This window comes from Pangasianodon hypophthalmus, chromosome 17, assembly GCF_027358585.1.
Source record: "Pangasianodon hypophthalmus isolate fPanHyp1 chromosome 17, fPanHyp1.pri, whole genome shotgun sequence".
NCBI classification, from domain to species: Eukaryota; Metazoa; Chordata; class Actinopteri; order Siluriformes; family Pangasiidae; genus Pangasianodon; species Pangasianodon hypophthalmus.
This window is the reverse complement of record NC_069726.1, coordinates 8,882,241-8,899,922: the sequence shown is the minus strand read 5'-3', so window position 1 is coordinate 8,899,922 and position 17,682 is coordinate 8,882,241. Positions and strand designations below refer to the sequence as shown.

The window sequence follows — 17,682 nt, the reverse complement described above, 5'->3', positions numbered from 1 at the left end:
GGATGTGGAAATAAAATATGCATTTATCTACCGGAGAGTTATTTGTACTACTTAAACTAATCACTGGTATGATTAATGCCTTTTGTGTGTAAGTGGGCTTTGGTGTGTGTACTTTGACATGGAAGGGTGCTGAGTAGGACTGGACTTCAGTATGTGTAGCTTGATGTGGAAGAATCCTGCATGAGGGGTTGCAAGCTTGTGTAACTATCTCTGCAACCAGTATATAAACTGTTTGCCTGTCTTGGTGGGCAGAGGTTGGTGGAGGTATACTGTATTTGTGTACACTCATCTCTACAGCCATAAAATTGCAACAAAGCTTGAATTATTTCACACGGATCTGGTCTTCTGAATATTGATTTATTAAATTTCTTCCATACAAACAAACAAACTTGCCATGATCACACACAGGTGACAAATCATCACGTGTTATCTGCTGGTTCAACCCACCTCGTTTCTGTCCATAGCTGATGCTCGACCACGCCCCTGCTGCCACAGTGTAAATTGTCAATTAACTGATATTGATTTTTGTCTAACACTGTATAAAAAACTGGAAAAGTTTCAAAATCTACAATGTATTAAATTTTAATATTTGCTTTAAAATATAGTTCTTTTAAATACAAACATTTGAATATTCTTTTAACCATAGGAAAATAAATGCATATTGTAAAATTCTTAGGTTTATTGCAAAGCAGTGAGTGCAACAGCTTTAGAACTAGATCAAAATACAGTGAACAAAACAACAAACCTGTTACTGTACTGCTGCTGACCGCCATCACCCAGTGTGTTAGTTATTTATAAATATTTAATATTTTATTACTAGGTGACTATGTTACCTCATTACTGTGTAACTCAACTATATAAAGAAAGGTTCCAGTTTCTCATCAAAAACTATTTTTGCAAAACCCGAGAAACATTCCATGAAACTGGAATCACCGGTATGACAACTTCGTCTATTTAAAGTGGTACTGAACTATAGTGGAATTTCTATATGGTACTTGGCATTGCCCGAATGTTAACTTCCAAAACCAGCAAGCCACCTGAATAGCTGTAAAAAGGCTGTTAATAAATAACTATTAGGGAGACTATGCAGTATGCTTCGGAAGAGGTCTACAAGTCTACAATTATGCTGTAAAAATTCTTTCACAAATATTTATCTTTAGAATAAATGTCTTTGTTCTCAGGTATTACTCAATTAAATGAAATCAAACATCATACAAAGTCATACCTACAGCATAAATGACGTTAGAAACATATACAAATGAATTTCTATGTGAAGTAATTGTGTTGATTTGTTAACAGCACAGCACTCTCACCAATGCATCCAAAATGTGTTTCAAACAATGGGCCTCATTCATCAATCTTTGAATAAAATTGTGTATAAATGTTTGTGTAAGCCAAACCTAACTAAATATGTATGCTGAATTTACAAAAGTTTCATAATTGACAGAGTTTCTCTACTACTGGCGGAGGCTAAACCATGACAAAGCTTTGTAAAACTGACCAGATGCCATGGCAAATGGAACTGACTTATAAGCCAGCTTTCATCCTCTGAAGAAAAAAAAAAATCAATAATACTGGTCACTAAATATGTGCTAACTCTTACGGTAATATCAGTTCTGCCATTTGTACCACCTCGGTTTATGGCTACCATCTGCACAGACCAGCCCATCCTACTTTAATATGACAGCATTTTACCATAATTGAACAACTAGCCTTATATGTCTTACAATGGATTTGGGTTGACTTGCTATAACGCGTGCACACACACACACAAAATATTTCCTTAATGCCATTTAGGCCTATATGAAATGACAGATCTAAAAAATACTTGGGTGTATTTGAAATAAATAAGCGACTGGAACTTGAGAGCGTAATCCGTATATAAAAACGCAGTAATCCATCACAAATTATAATATTCAAAGCCAATCAGTCGAGGTGTACATTGGTCTTAACTGTAAATTGACACACACAAGAGCAGGAGTAGGATATGAAAGTTTTTCCAAATTTACGAGATTTTCCTAAATACCAAATTTTTTGTATAAATGCTCATATCAACAATTTATGCATAAATTCGTTCGTATCCAGCTTGATAAATGAGGTCCACTGTGCACAAAGCATGAGGAAAAATCTGGCTAAGGCACATACTCCTTTTTTATGAATGTACATTTATTCTGACATGGTGTATCAGGGTTTTTTTTTCCACTTTTATCTCCCCTTAGTGGATTTCGTTTGGTTAAGGAGATATTTTTCTCAGATATTTAGGTATGATATCTTTCAATAGATTTGTAAATAAGCTGAGGTTGCACCACCTTTCCATTTGTGTACCCTATCTGTAATGGTGGTGTGGCAGAGAGGGCAGGTCTTTTCCTGATTGAACCACAGCACAATGCACTCCTCACAGAAGATGTGCTGTCAAAAAAACAATGTGATATTTATTTATTTTTATTCATAACAAGCTTCTAAATAAATGATTATGCAAATACTGTACTTAGTTTATACTGTTACAGTAACAGTGCCAGCAGTTTGAACATTGTTTGTCTTCAGTGGGTTTTACTCAATCAAAATATAGTTAAGTATAAACAAGCACAGATTTCAGCATTAAGAGTAAGTCAAATATTTTAGCACTAAAAGCAGCTCTTAATACTGCACAAATTTAGGGTTAGTCCAGAGGACTCCTAAGTCACTAAGTAAGGAAAAAATATGATGCAGTGCGCTCTTATAGACAAATAATCAATGAGAGAGTGGTTGTTATCACCCCAAAGTTGATTGTTTTGGAATAACAGCACATCACATTGTTTTATTCCTCTTATACCACAAAAATCTGCCAGAAATCACAATTATATATTCAATAAACAACAAAAATTAAAATGATTTTTATTCATTTACAGTTTTGCTTAATGTTGTGAAATGTTAGCTCCTGTTATCACTTATGTTACAACAGCTATAAACAGGCCTCACCAGCCTCTCTTTCTTTCTCTGTCCGAAGTTAATAAGCCACAGCCACAGGAAGCACAGAGCCCTCCACCCTGAAAATGTTCCCGTGTTGAAAAACTTAAAGGAACAGCCTTATTTCTGACATTAACAAAATGTGGACACTGGAGTCTCCTTCACTTATCTTAGAATAAGTGTAGTAGTGTACACCTTGCAGCCGGAACTACTATCCGAACTGTGCTGTTAATTAAAATTAAGATTAAATCAACACCTTCTGACCAATCAGAATCATACATTCAACAGCACTGTGGTATAAATAGAATAGCAACATGGTTTACAAAGATTTTAAGAAGAAGAAATTGAAAGAGTCAGTTTCATACCACATGGAAACAAAAATCTAAATACTGATATGTACTATATGTTTTCTTTACAAACTGCAAAGATATTGATAAACTATAGCAGTGGTTCTCAAAGTGGGGTTGGGGACAGGGGTGTTACAGGGGTGGAAATCACAACTCATTATCTTTATTATTGAGATCTTATATTTATTAGTCTATTTGACTGGTCCCATGAGTTGGTTTTAATCCAAATTATACAAGTGCAGTTTAAATAATGTAAACTTGGACATAATGCGTTCTGTCAGTGAAAAGTTCAGATACAGAAGGCCCTATGGAGCCAACAAATTGACAAAATTTTATTCTACACATTTTAATAATGTTTATTTAATAAATCTGTACTGATGGAAACCGGGGAATTTATTTTAAAGTTTAAGGAGTCATTGGCTACAAAAAGTTTGAGATACCCTGCACTAATAGTACATTGCAGTAATAGTACCTTAGTACAAAGTCTGACTATTTGCCAGAAATATATTTAATGTGAACATTTAGATTATTGTTTCCTGTATGAAATCAGCACATTTTAGTTTTTCTGACATCGTGCATTGAGTTTAGGTTTATTGTGCAGACTGTTCTGTATTAGCCAAGCACTGTTGATATTTGTACCAGAAACATGCCATCAACCAAAGCAACAGGATCTTTTGCCCTTTCTCTTAGTTTAGGAATTCCTTAGTAAAAGTTCTTCTCATCAGTTTCATGAGTAGGCTTTAAGAAGAAACTCTTAGTTAGGAAATTTTAGTGTCACTTAGGAGAACTATTATTGGTAAGTTAAGATTCTTTGTGAATACAGCCCCAGATTCATGAAACAGCTATACAATATTGAAGTGAGCAATGATCAGCCTTTCCCTCCTGGACTGCAATAGACTGGTATCCCATCCAAGGTTTGCTCCCGCCTCATGCTCATTGTTCACCGGATGGGCTCTGGATCTACTGCGAGATATACAGTGCATTCAGTAAGTATTCTGACTCCTTCATTTTTTCAACATTTTGTTATGTTGCCATTTTAGCCTTAAGCTAAAATGCTCTTGAGCTCAAGAGATCATCAGTGCAAGACACATGAAAGTTTGTGTTGGAGTTTGAATTTTTTTGCAAATTACAAGCGAGATTTCAGAGAGGCTTCCGTCTGGCCACTCTGCCATAAAGCCCAGATCGGTGTAGTGTTGCAGTGATGGTTGACCTTCTGCAAGTTTCTCCCATCTCCACATGTGACCATCAGGTTTCTTGGTCATTCTTGGAATTTTTTTGTAGCCTTGAATTTGCCATAGCTAGACTCCAATCAAAGTGAAGCAATATCTCAAAGATGATCCAGAGAAATAGGATGCACTTAAGCTAAATTTCAACTGCCATAAAAATGACAAAAATGTAGTTTTCAAAATGTTTTCAAAACATTTTCAAAATGTGAAAAAAAGGAAGAGGTCTGAATACCTTATCAATGCACTGTACACTGGTCAGCCATAACATTAAAACCACTGACAGTTGAAATGAATAACACTGATTATCTCATTACGATGGTACCTCTCAAGGGGTGGATAGGCAGCAAGTGAATAGTCAGTTCTCAAAGTTGATGGGTTGGAAGCAGGAAAAATGGATAAGCATAAGGATCTGAGCGACTTTGACAAAGGTCAAATTGTGATGGCTATATGACTGGGTCAGAGCATCTCCAAAATGGCAGGTCTTGTGGGGTGTTCTCAGTATGCAGTGGTTAGTACCTACCAAAAGTGGTCCAAGAAAGGACAAAAGGTGGACCAGGGACAGGGACAAAGCTCATTGATGAAGGCTAGACTGTCTGGTTTGATCCCACAGAAGAGCTACTGTAACACAAATTGCTGAAAAAGTTAATGCTGGCTATGATAATAAGGTTTCATAACACACAGTGCATCACAGCTTGCTGCATATAGCCGCAGACTGGTCAGAGTGCCCATGCTGACCCCTGTCCACCGCCAAAAGCACCTACAATGGGCATGTGAGCATCAGAACTGAACCATGGAGCAATGGAAGAAAACGGCCTGGTCTGATGAATCACGGTGTCTTTTACATCATGTGGATGGCCGGTGCATGTGTGTCGCATACCTCGGGAAGAGATGGCACCCAGGATGCACTATGGGAAGAAGGCAATCCTGCAGAGGCAATGTGATGCTCTGGGAAATGTTCTGCTGCGACGAAATGTTCGTTGACACGTACCACCTACCTAAACATTGTTGCAGATCAAGTACACCCCTTCATGGCAACGGTATTCCCTAGTGGCCTCTTTCAGGAGGATAATGCGCCCTGCCACATTGCAAAAATTGTTCAGGAAAGGTTTGAGGAACATGACAAAGTGCTCAAGGTGTTGACTTGGCCTCCAAACTCCCCAGATCTCAAACCAATCAAGCATCTATGGGATGTTCTGGACAAACAAGTCTGAACGATGGAGGCCCCACCTCACAACTTAGGACTTAAAGGATGTGCTTCTAACGTCTTGTTGCCAGACACCACAGCACACCTTCAGAGGTCTTGTGGAGTCCATGCCTTGATGGGTTTGGAAGCACAAGGAGAACCTAAACAATAATAGGCAGGTGGTTTTAACGTTATGGCTTATTAGTGTGTTTGTGTGTGTAATATTATATATATATATATATATATATATATATACACACACACACACACACACACACAGTCAGGTCCATAAGTATTTTGACAGTGAACATTTTTGTAATTTTGTCTCTGTACACCACAACAATGGATTTGAAATGGAGCAATCAATATGTGATTGAAGTGTAGACATTCAGCTTTAATTCAAGAGGTTTATCAAAAATATTGCATTAACCGTTTAGGAATTACAGCCACTTTTTACATAGTCACAGGCTCAAAAGTAACTGGACAAACTAAGAACCATAAATATTAGGATTATTTTTAATACTTGGATGTCTGGAACCCATGGACATCACTAAATGTTGAGTTTCCTCCCCTGAGATGCTTTACCAGACCTTTACTGCAGCTGTCTTCAGTTGCTGTTTGTCTGTGGGGCTTTCTGCCTTCAGTTTTGTCTTCATTAAGTGAAAACCATGCTCAGTTGGGTTGAGGTCAGGTGACAGACTCAGCCATTTAAGAACATTCCACTTCCAAGCTGATGGGTTGCTTTCGTGGTACATTTTGTGTCATTATTCATCTGTATTGTGAAGCGCCTCTGAATCTGAGCATAAAGTTTACTACCATACACTTCAGAATTCATCCTGCCACTTCCATCAGCAGTCACATCATCAGTAAACACCAGTAACCCAGTTCCTCTGGCAGCCAGACATGCCCATTTCATAACACTGCCTCCACATATTTGACAGATGATGTGGTATGCTTTGGATCATGAGCCCTTCCTTTCCTTCGCCATACTCTTACTCTTCTCTTCCCATCATTCAGGTACAATTTAATCTTGTATCAGAACTAGTCAGGCTTTTTTTAAGAGGTTTTTTTTTTAAAAACCAAAGTCTAATCTGGCCTTTCTGTTCCGGAGTGTTACAAGTGGTTTGCATCTTGGTGTTGCTGAGCACGCTAGTGCATTCCTTCTTTTAAAAAAATGTACCAAATTGTTGTTTTGGCCACTCCTAAAAGTTTCTGCTATCTCTCTGATAGGTCTGTTTTGTTTTTTCAGCCTAATGATGGCCTCCTTCACTTGCATCGACACCTCTTTGGACCACATATTGAGAGTTCCCAATGCAAATTCAATGCTCTGAAGCAACTCTGGACCTTTCATCTCCTTAATTGGTCATGAAATAAGGAGGAAACAGGCTGTACATGGCCATTAAACTGCTTATTAATCAATTGTCCAATTACTTTTGAGCCTGTGAAAATGGAGGCACTATGTAAAAAATGGCTGTAATTCCTAAACAGCTAATGCAATATTTTTTTAAACCCCTTGAATTAAAGTGGAAAATCTACACTTCAATCACATCTTGACTCTTTCATTTCAAATCCACTGCGGTGATGTACAGAGGCAAAATTATGAAAATTGTTTCAATGTCCAAATACTTATGGACCTGATTGTATATATATAGTCTCCTCCAAAAGTGTTGGACCAGCAAGGCCAATTCTTTTGTTTTTGCTATACACTGAGACATCTGGGTTTGAAATCAAAATATGAATATGAGATGATAGCTGAAATTCTGATCTTTCATTTCATGATCTTTACATCGAGATGTGTTAAACAACATAGGGTGGTCTGCCACCTCAGGTGCCATGTTCTACTTTGTTTAACATATCTAGATATAGATAGAAGGAAATGAAAGCTGAAATTCCGATCCATCATCTCATATTCATCTTTTGATCTCAAACCCTAATGTCTTCAGTGTATAACAAAAACAAAAGAATTGGCCTTGCCATTCTATTACTTTCTGAGCAAACTTTACCTCCACTAAGCAAATTAGCATTGTCTCAAATTGCATACTTATATATTACTGTAGACCATTATTGAGTACTAACCAGTTTTCCTATTATTTAGTGTTTGAATTTTATAAACCTCTCATGTAGCCTTCAAACGTACCAAAAGGTCTGTTTTGTGTACCAGCCTTCTGGATTTTCTAGACTACTAAATACTTTTGAATGTAAGGTCAGAGTTTTTTGTTGCTATTAAATCTTCCACATGTACATAAGATAGCAAGTGTGTGAATTAAGAGCAGAAACATACCTTACGTATCTATGTGTATGCAAATGACAACACCCGTCCAAAACTTTGATAACCCATGTCCCTGTTGTACATACTCAACATGCATTCTTGCGTTATAGTGGTGGGTATAAAGCTCAGTACTCAAGAGTCTTTAAAAATGATGAAACGTTTCCAGTAACAGTACGGCCCATGGACACATGACCATCACACCAATATGTGCTTATTGAACATCCCATTTCAGATTTAGTCCTCCCTTTGCTGTTATGATAACCTCAATCTTCTGTGAAGGCTTTCAACTAGATTTTGGAACATGGCTGTGGGGATTTGCCCATTCAAGCAACAAGAGCATTAGGGAGGTCAGGCACTGATGTGGGGCAAGGAGGCCTGGCTTGCAGTCTGTATTCCAATTCATTCAATACAAAGGTGTTCAGTGAAGTCAGGCTTTGGCAGGCTACTTAAGTTCTTCCACTCCAACCTTGGCAAACCTCACTTTGCGCACAGGGGCACTGTCATGCTGGAACATGTTTCCAGTGAAGGGAAATTGTAATGCTACAGCATACAAAGACATCCCATAAAATTGTGTGCTTCGAACTTTGTGGCAACAGTTTGGGGAAGGCCCAAATATGGGTGTGATGATCAGGTGTCCACAAACTCTTGGCCACATAGTGCATGTTTATATGAATGAATTAGCTCTGCAAGACACTCATCAAACTGCTGTTCTGCCATGACAGTTGATGGGGCGAAACTGCTGCCTTTAGTTGACTATAGCACCACTTGCTGCAACGTTTAGATTGCAGCTTGTGCTTCTGTTGTGTTATCAGTATTGCCAGGACAGTTTTGCCACATTACATTTCTGAACACAACAATACATGAAATTTACTTTGCATAGCTTGAAGCATACATGTTCGTGTAGATACATAGAATATGTTTCGGCCCTACATCAGGCAAGACTCAAGTGCATTATTTTCGTATAACAGCACAGTCCAGAGTCCAAGAGACAAGTTTCTTCCTGTTCTCACTTACGTTATATATCTGCAATAAACAGTCATTGTTTACTGGGTGATGTTATTGTTTATGGTTGATGCGGCATGATGCGGTATGTCCCACTCAAACTGGAACAGAATCTTTTCTCCCTTTTCACTTTTGGGCATAAGCAGATTTTAAAATGCTGTAATTTTACTTCTGGATGAGATGCATTAAGCTGTATGGGACTAGTGGGTGGGAGCTTTCATCCACACAGCTGAGGCTGATTCCTTGATTGACTGCACTCAAAATCAAAGTTCATTTTGATGCCATATGACAGTTTCATCAATCACATGCAGATTTGTTAATACCTCATTCTATGAGTTCAGGTTTCTGCTTGTTTGTACACAACTTTACTGAATAAGGGCCCATTTCTTTCTTTCAAAAAGATCTATAGCAAAACTGTAAATGACCTTGTTACAATGAATGCATCTTTCTGTGCATTAGACACAATAATTTGCCTTGGTCAACCTATTTTACAAGCTGGCCAATGAAGGATCAAAGGACATGAAGTTCATAGTCTCACCTGACACAACAGAACTCGAGGTTGCTTAAACTTGGATAGACAGATAAGACAAACATCCCCAGCACCACTGCACTGGGACTGAGTTGCAGGAGCTCCGTTCACCTTTACACAAGGGAAAAGTAAGAGTTAAAACTTAACTATATTTCAAATTTTTAGTGTTAAATATATTAAAAGAATACTTTTCTTAGAGGAAAAGATTTAAGCTCTGAAGACTGGTGCAGAATGATTTCAGACCATATAACAAACAACAGAATCTAAATAAAGGATAGTGTAAATCACAACATTCAAACAATGAAAATCAGTAATACCTCATAACTGAGAAAGGTCTGTACTGTGTTCTGCAGGGATCCCCACTGACTGTAAAGTTCCAAAAGCTGAAGGGAATTGGAATAATAATTTTTTTTGGCAAGCAAGAGATAAAAAACTACAACAATGTTTTTTGCGATGGAATTAAAAAATATACACAGTACAACTGTAATAACCACTAGAGGAACAAATGGCAATTTAACTAAATTCACAATGGATTTTTTTTTTCAGAGAAATTATCCTTTTCCTTAATCATAGAAAAAATTAACTACTTCCATTTTTAAGGTGATCCATACATGTAGCCTAATATTTTCAATTCTTACCTTCAGAATGATGTAAAGCAAGGCTAAGAGGATGTCCAGGGTGACTCCCACAGAGCCATCAACCTCTTGGGATCTAAGCAGGTAGTGGAACCAGGGAGGCACAGGAGCGATTACCTGATAAAACTGCCCAAGCTCTTCTATGAACATGTACCACTGACCCTGCCAAAGGCAGAGAGGGTACAATGAAAATACCACCCAATTAAAATCAAATTATCCTATAGCAAACTAAAGTCATACTCGTCTCCTGTACACCATGACACAGGCAGGGAGAAGAAGAATAAGGCACTTTAATCCCATAAAGAGGAACTTCACAATGAAACTGGTCACTCCCACAGTCCATAGAACTTCCCAGAAATCCATAGGCTCAACATGGGGATTGATGAGGATGAGGCTAAGTGTGGGAAAAGAAGACAGTTCATCAGATAGTACAACACGGGGTCTAGTTTTAGGATTTACAAGCCTTGTTTTCATAAATTTAAAAAAAATTTTATTATTCTAGCCAATTATATACAGGGTATATCTTACAAACCAGTAATAAAGTGACTCCATCTCAAATGTGTAATAAAAAAGTAGGGAGGAGGCCATCAGGAAGGACAGAAGCCAGAAACACTGGAGCTTCGACCGACGATCCTTCAAGGGACAAGAGAGCTTTCACATTAAAGCTTTAATATTAGGTATAACAATTATGAAAATATATTAAGTATTAGGGAACACACTTTGACATGGACTGTTCGCATTCATGTTCAAAATATACTACCCCTTACTCTTATTCTTAAACAGCTTATTTAAAATATTCTTGCAGAACTATTCAATACAAACCTTAAGCTAAAAGGTTATTTCACCTAAATTTGTACTTTCCAGTTCAATTTGAAAATTACTGCAGGATCAAATAAGTCAAGTTTCTTACTTGGAGAAAAACTTGTGCCTGGATATTTTTATTTACATATAGAAAGGTTGTAAACAGACCGACTCCAACTGCCAGCCCTGCAACAGGGTAAGAAGTTGATTCAGACTAAAGACAGAGACCACCCATGAATAATTACATTGTGCTCACACTCTTTAATATGCTTACCCAGGGCATGCTGTAAAATTAGTTTTGAACAAAGGATAATGATGAAAGGGAGACTTTTCTGCACCCAGCAAAAGAGGTAGCGCAATTCTGAGAATGAAGCACTGGGTTCCCCCACTTCAAGATCTGGGTGTGAGCAGTCAGCCTCAGCCTCAGCATGTGTGTGAGAGCGGCTACGGCTGTGGGAGTGAGAGTGGCTGTGGCCTGTGTGTCTAAGTCTGCGGGAAGCTGAACCAGTGCTGCTTTCTTCTCCTGTTAATGAGCTGCATATGGAGATTCGGCCATCAGTGTTCTCCACAGTGTTGGATGTTCCTGGACTCATCACAAGCTCAGGTTGTAAAGTGAATGACAAATCAGTGCCACCCTGAGAGCTCAATTCAGTCGGCATTCCAGCTGATTCCCTCGATGTCAGTTCTCTTCTGAACTCATGAGATGCTCTCCTGCAATATTTATTTTCTGTTTTGAAGATTTCACTAGAATAATGTTTTAGTTTAGACAATAAAACATGTCCTTATGCCTATGACAGCTAAAACTTTATACCATGTCTGAATACTTTCTGAATACTCGATTCTGACTAGTCAGTGATGGAGTGGAAGGTGTGCGTTCAAACCGTTGAATGCACAGGTAGTTAGATTAATCACCGTTCTAAATTAATGCGCTGCCTATAAACAGTTGTAACCAGAGTAAGTTACAGTAGTTAAACTCACAGCTTCATTATCAGTAGAGAAGCGGCACATGCGCAGGTAATTCATACGCAAAATCTCTTTCAAAACTAGTTATTACAGTTCATTCAAATAAATGTAATCTTATCTCAATACTTTATTTCTGTGTAAGATTTAGAGCAAGCAGAATTCTAGATCTAACGACACCTATATAAAATAACTAAAGAAAATTAACCGTTATTTTTATCCTTTCAGTCAAATTTTGCACAGCAAACATCAGTGACAACTTTAACTTGTCAATGCTGGCAAGTGACCATGGTATAAGCGGGATAATCCACGGCTAAGTGTGCATTATACGATTTTAATGCATACCGTGGAGGCAACCGCGGCAAAGGTTCTTTGCCTCTACGTCGTGCATTAAAATTGTGTAATGCACACCTAGCCGTGTATTATCCCTTACATATACAAATCTATAAAAACTGTTTTAAGCGGGCAGGTCAGCACGTAAATACATACTATACTATAAGTAATATACGACTAAACTACCAAGTGAATAACATTACTTAGTTAGGACACTATTATCAGCTAACTAACGGTAGCATAAATTCAATATTAGCACACAGTTGCTAGTGCTTTAAACAGAAAAGCAGAAAATAATAGCCAACGTTACCTGCCATACTGCAGCCGGAGCTTCATAACAAACCACTGACATCCATTAAAGAAAAGAAATAAGTGTTAACTGATAAGAAAACCTAAATGAAAACAAAACAAATACTGCTAACAAATTAGCGACATGATCCTCTAAATACCAGAGGACCCACAACTGCAGAACGAAAATATGCAGAAAACTGCAGAACGAAACATTTCCAACATGGCCGACAAGCTGACACCCTTTCAGAAAAAAAGTCCGACTTGTAACTTCTGAACTTGTACATACTAACTACACAATAATCTATAGCTGTTGGAAATGCCATATAAAAAACATCCAAACGCACTAGTAGGCAGTATGTGAACATGATTCCCATGGTTAGTCATTGTAGTAGTTGTAGTATATGAGGGTGCATATAGTCTATTAAAGTAACAACGTATGTGAATATTGATGCTATTACATCAACGTCCCACTAGAGGGCAGTGTTACAAAGTTTAAGGAGGCAAGTTGTTACATCCTGCCTTGGTGTTTTACCTATTATGACAAAGTGTAGTGAGAGATAAGACGCAGAATAATAGCACCTGTGAAGCGATTCCTGAGTTTATGATATGCTTGGAGAGCTGCTTCATTGCAACTCAGAGTTTCTGGTTTTCCTTTGAGAATTTTCAGATTTACTGGAGCATGTTACATAAGACTTCTTAAGATTCACATGTTAATGAAAAGCTCGCTGGGCATATATTGTGAACAGGAATGTGTTTACGAGGGCCTAGGAGACAGTTTTAACCTTGTGCTGACCTTGGGTTAGAAGCCTAGGTAAGATGTTTTGGGAAAGGTATTTTTTGGTATGTAGGCAGTTGAGGACTGAACCTTGAAGGGAAAACTCCTGTGGATGTACATGATGCTTCAATAAAACTATTCTTCTTCTCCAAGTTTATGTGGGCACAGGACCCCAATAACTAAAAACTCTCTACAACATTCCTATAGTCTAACATTAGCTGCCCAGATAGTTCCAGCTCTGCCCCAACCTAACTGTGGAGGGTTCCAACAGCAACACGCTAGGGGGCACACAATTCCTACCTACTTAATTTTGTGAGATACACACCAATACCAGAATTCCACTTCCCACTGATCCCGCCATGTACTAACCACAACACATAAAATCACGCAACACTACTGCCCCAGACACTGCAGAAGGGAACCCTCCACGTTGGCTAAGACACCGACTGGGTGACGATCCTGGAACAACCAAACAATTACAGATTTTATAATTCCAGTTAGCAAGATAATAGAAGAAAATACTTGAGCCCAAACATCCAGTAAAATGAGAAATACAGAAATATAATATCTAAAAATTATTTTTTAAAAAAGGGGGAAAAAAAATAAAAAAGGAAAATAAACAAAAGCTACTGATAGAGTTCAAGAGCTACCATTGGAGACTGATCGGGCCACAGGCCTAATGCTGTGAACATAGCCTCCAATGGCGCAACCCAAACGGGCACGAACGTGGCGAACACAAACAGAGTCACTCGCACCCACTCCACAACACCACAGCAAAGAAATCATACGCAAAGCAGCAAAGCAGGTGTGGCCCAAGCAGGTCAAATGCAACGCAGAGAACCTGAGTCAGGCAAAAGATGAGCAAAGCAGCCAAGCAGCTAACAGCCACACAGGGAAGCAGCAAAGCAGCAAGCAGCAGCATTCCCAACCCCGTGTGCAGTCAAACTTACCACATTAGTATCCACTACAGTCTTTGATAAATGGTGCAAGTTTGAATGCTTTCCCACATTAGGTTGGATGCTTCTTCATTAACCATTCCAGTTAACAGTCTAGGAACCTGCCTAAACATCAAGAAATATGGCGACTCAACAGTGGTATGGTGGCACATTGTATTATATGCTAATACCACCTGTGCAAGATGTTGTGTCCAACATCTTTTCTGTTCTACTTGGAGAGTGTGGTGGAGATCATGGAGTGTTTGATTAAAACGCTTGCACTGCCCATTACATGAGGGTGGTATGGGATCTTCTGAATCCCATTGTCTTCTGAATCCCACACAGATGGCATAATTGGGTGACCACAACACTATCAAAATTCCTGCCTTGATTCAAATGAGGCCTAACTGACACCCTGAACCTATGGAACCACTCATGAACTAGAACATTAGCTACAGTAGTAGCTTTCTGATCTCTCATGGGCACAGCCTGGGTGTATCACTTGAGAGTTCTAGTCTCATAAAATCAATGTCCTGGTTTGGCTTAAAGGCCAGCAGATGACCCATTGGGGCATGAGCCAATAGACCACTGGACTTAGAGACAGCACACTGATTACAGTTCTGACAACACTCCTGATGGCCATGGCGATCATGTAACAGCTTAAGAACCTCTTCCTGCAAAACCTCAGTTAACACCAGCTGTTCCGCTTCCTCTCCAACATCCGGCAATTTAAGATGCTGATAAAGAAGACCCTCTTTCTGAAACAGCCAACCCCATAACCCAATCTCTATCCCGAGGCAAGTCATCAGAACCAGAACCACCAGCCCTTTGGCAGAACTGGAATGCAAGCTTCAAAGCAGGAGCTTCTTTCACAGCAGGGAGATTAAACAGGTCAACAGCACTAAACAACTCACTATAGCAATCCTGTATAATATTCATCCCTAGTAACCCTGGTAAGTCCCTCAAGTGAAGGTGCATGTGGGAAATCTTTCAGAAACAGAACCCCCCTTTCCACAAATATGCTTACCCAAAACGATAAAATCGAAGCTCAAAGCTGCAGCCACCCACCGGTACTTAGTCTTTCCCTACCCCAAGACTCAAAATGCTGCAGGAAGAAACTCTCCAAAACCGTAGTCCATGGAACATCGACTCCACTCATAGTAACAGCTACCCAATAACTTGGGTAGAAAGAAGGGCAGCTACCCAATAACTTGAGTAGAAAGAGTTGTACTACAAAAGTTTCTAGGAACACCTGAGCCACTTTCCATCCCTTCTGAAATGTGGCTTTTCACTTCAGAGGGTTGGAATGTTCCATCTGCCTTACAGAGAATTTCGAACTATGCCGGGGTAAAGACCGAATTTCCTGTTCTGCTCGATGGACATGGATCATGGTACAACTGGGCTATGGGGCCAGGTTGGTTGCATCGCCTGTAGATTATAGAACTAGTACCTTCTGTCTGCCCAAACACTGTGTGTGACTGCAATTCTAATAAACTTCGTGAAAGTTTATAAAGTTGTTCTTGTTGTTCCTTCATAGCTTTCTTTAATTCTGCCAATTCAGGAACCTCTGAACCGCGGGAATCTCAGCTGGCAACGAAGAATGCCAGTACACTTTATACTGAGTGGCACAGTTGTTACAGAATAACTCCTCTCCCTCATTGCATGACAGGACCCCTCATCAACCCATCTTAAAGCCTCCTTCTGAACATCTAAAAGAGTGGAATGTGGGTGTAAGCGGACAGTTTGTGTTCCCTCCTTAGGTCATTACCAAAAACAAACATTTTCTACAAACTGGTTGTGAACCAGTACAGAAGAATTGTGCATGCCATCAGGGGCCTTTTATACCACCTTTTCCATTAATGCGAAAGGGTCATGGGAAAACTCTTGCAGTGACTCCTCCTCACCCTGTTTGTGTGAAAAAAAAATTCTTCTGAAGGGAAACATATGATTGCGAATGACCATAAAGTTCTTTGAGGACTAAAAAAATCTTATTGGGATGCTCTCTATCTTCCCTATTTTGCCAATCTCTCAGACTAGCCTGAATTTTCTCAATCCAGTCAAACACCTTAATCCCCTCGACCAATAAAAGCATGGTATCTCCTTTCTCTAGGGAGAAAAATTAAACACTCTGTAACATATCTGAAAGCAGGCGATGTAAGAGATTGCAGAGGTATCTACTCATGCACTAGCAGCTATTCCATTGGAAACAGAACCTGCTTGTTGCCACAACCGCTCATTTTCACTCCGTTAGGATTGAAGCATTAACAATAATTAAAAACTCTCTTCAAAGTTACTATAGTCTAACAACAATTTTGTGAGATACATACAAATACCAAATTCCACTTCCAAATCACACCATGTACTAACCACAACAACACACAAAATCATGCAATACTGTCGCACCAGGCACTGCAGAACGGAACCATGTTGGCTAGGAGACTGACTGGGCGATGTTCCTGAAACAATTATAAATTTGAAAATTCCAGTTAGCAAGATAAGAAAATACTTGTCCTTTCTTCTGTTGGGAGAAGCCCAAACAGCCAGTCAGAGAAATATAGAAATATAATAGCTAAAGAAAAAAAAATCTTTAAAAAAAAGGGAAAAGAAAGAATACAAAAAAGGAAAACAAACAGAAGCCACCAATAGAGTTCAAGAGCTACTACCGGAGACTGATTGGGCTGCAGGCCTAACGCCGTGAATGTAGCCACCAACGGCTTGACCCAAACGGTCATGAACATGGCAAACACAAACATGGTCACTCAAACCCAATTCACAACACCACAGCAAAAAAATCATGCACAAAGCAACAAAGCAGGTGTGGACGAAGCAGGTGAAATGGAATGCAGAGAGGCCGCATTGGGCAAAAGATCAGCAAAGCAGCCACGCAGCTAGCAGCCACATGGAAGCAGTGAAACAGCAAGCAGCAGAGTGTCTGAGCAAAAGCATCAAAACAGGATAGCATCAAAACAGCAGAGAAGCAGAAGGTGGCCTCTACAAAAAAGAAAATTATGAACTAATTGTTAATTATAATTTTAAAAAACCATACCTGATTCCGAAGCATTACACAGATTACCTGGCACTGCCTAATCCCAACACCACCACTCGCAGGATGATCCTAGGCAGGTATACGGCAACCTGAATCATTACGAAAAAGCCTTTAAATTTGAACAATAATTGAACATTCCAACCAATGTAAAAAAGAAAAGCAAAGCTAGCATACCCAGGACTTTCAGCACAACTGGAAAGCCAAGAACCATTTCCCCTTGCTCAATAGGGGAGCCTCTGAAAGACATCCTTAATTGCAGCAAATGATACAATCAGAGGTGTGGGAAAACCATTAACATAAATCAGGAATTAAGAAACAAAATAAAAACAGCTCAAAGAATCCAGACAAAGTCTGAAATGGACAGAAGATTCAATGATTATGAAAGTTGTTTGCCTGCTTTGAGT

At 39.1% G+C, this 17,682-nt stretch overlaps 1 protein-coding gene across 2 annotated transcripts; it reads right to left on the bottom strand.

Annotated features, from left to right (window-relative positions):
- Positions 1-343: 343 nt before the first annotated feature.
- rnft1 (ring finger protein, transmembrane 1) lies at positions 344-16,696 on the bottom strand. Of its 2 annotated transcripts, none has more exons than XM_026909772.3 (9): positions 12,542-13,862; positions 11,213-11,649; positions 11,048-11,124; positions 10,670-10,770; positions 10,378-10,531; positions 10,141-10,299; positions 9,820-9,885; positions 9,512-9,613; positions 344-2,409 (listed from the first exon to the last, which is right to left on the bottom strand). In XM_026909772.3, the coding sequence occupies exons 1-9, from the start codon at positions 12,565-12,567 to the stop codon at positions 2,275-2,277; spliced, it is 1,257 nt and encodes a 418-aa protein (XP_026765573.1). In that variant the 5' UTR covers positions 12,568-13,862; the 3' UTR covers positions 344-2,274. The 2 variants fall into 2 exon arrangements, with proteins under 2 accessions (XP_026765573.1, XP_053097355.1); XM_053241380.1 differs by lacking the exon at positions 344-2,409 and adding an exon at positions 2,433-4,256 and having other exon boundaries at positions 12,542-16,696.
- Between the last annotated feature and the right edge of the window lie 986 nt (positions 16,697-17,682).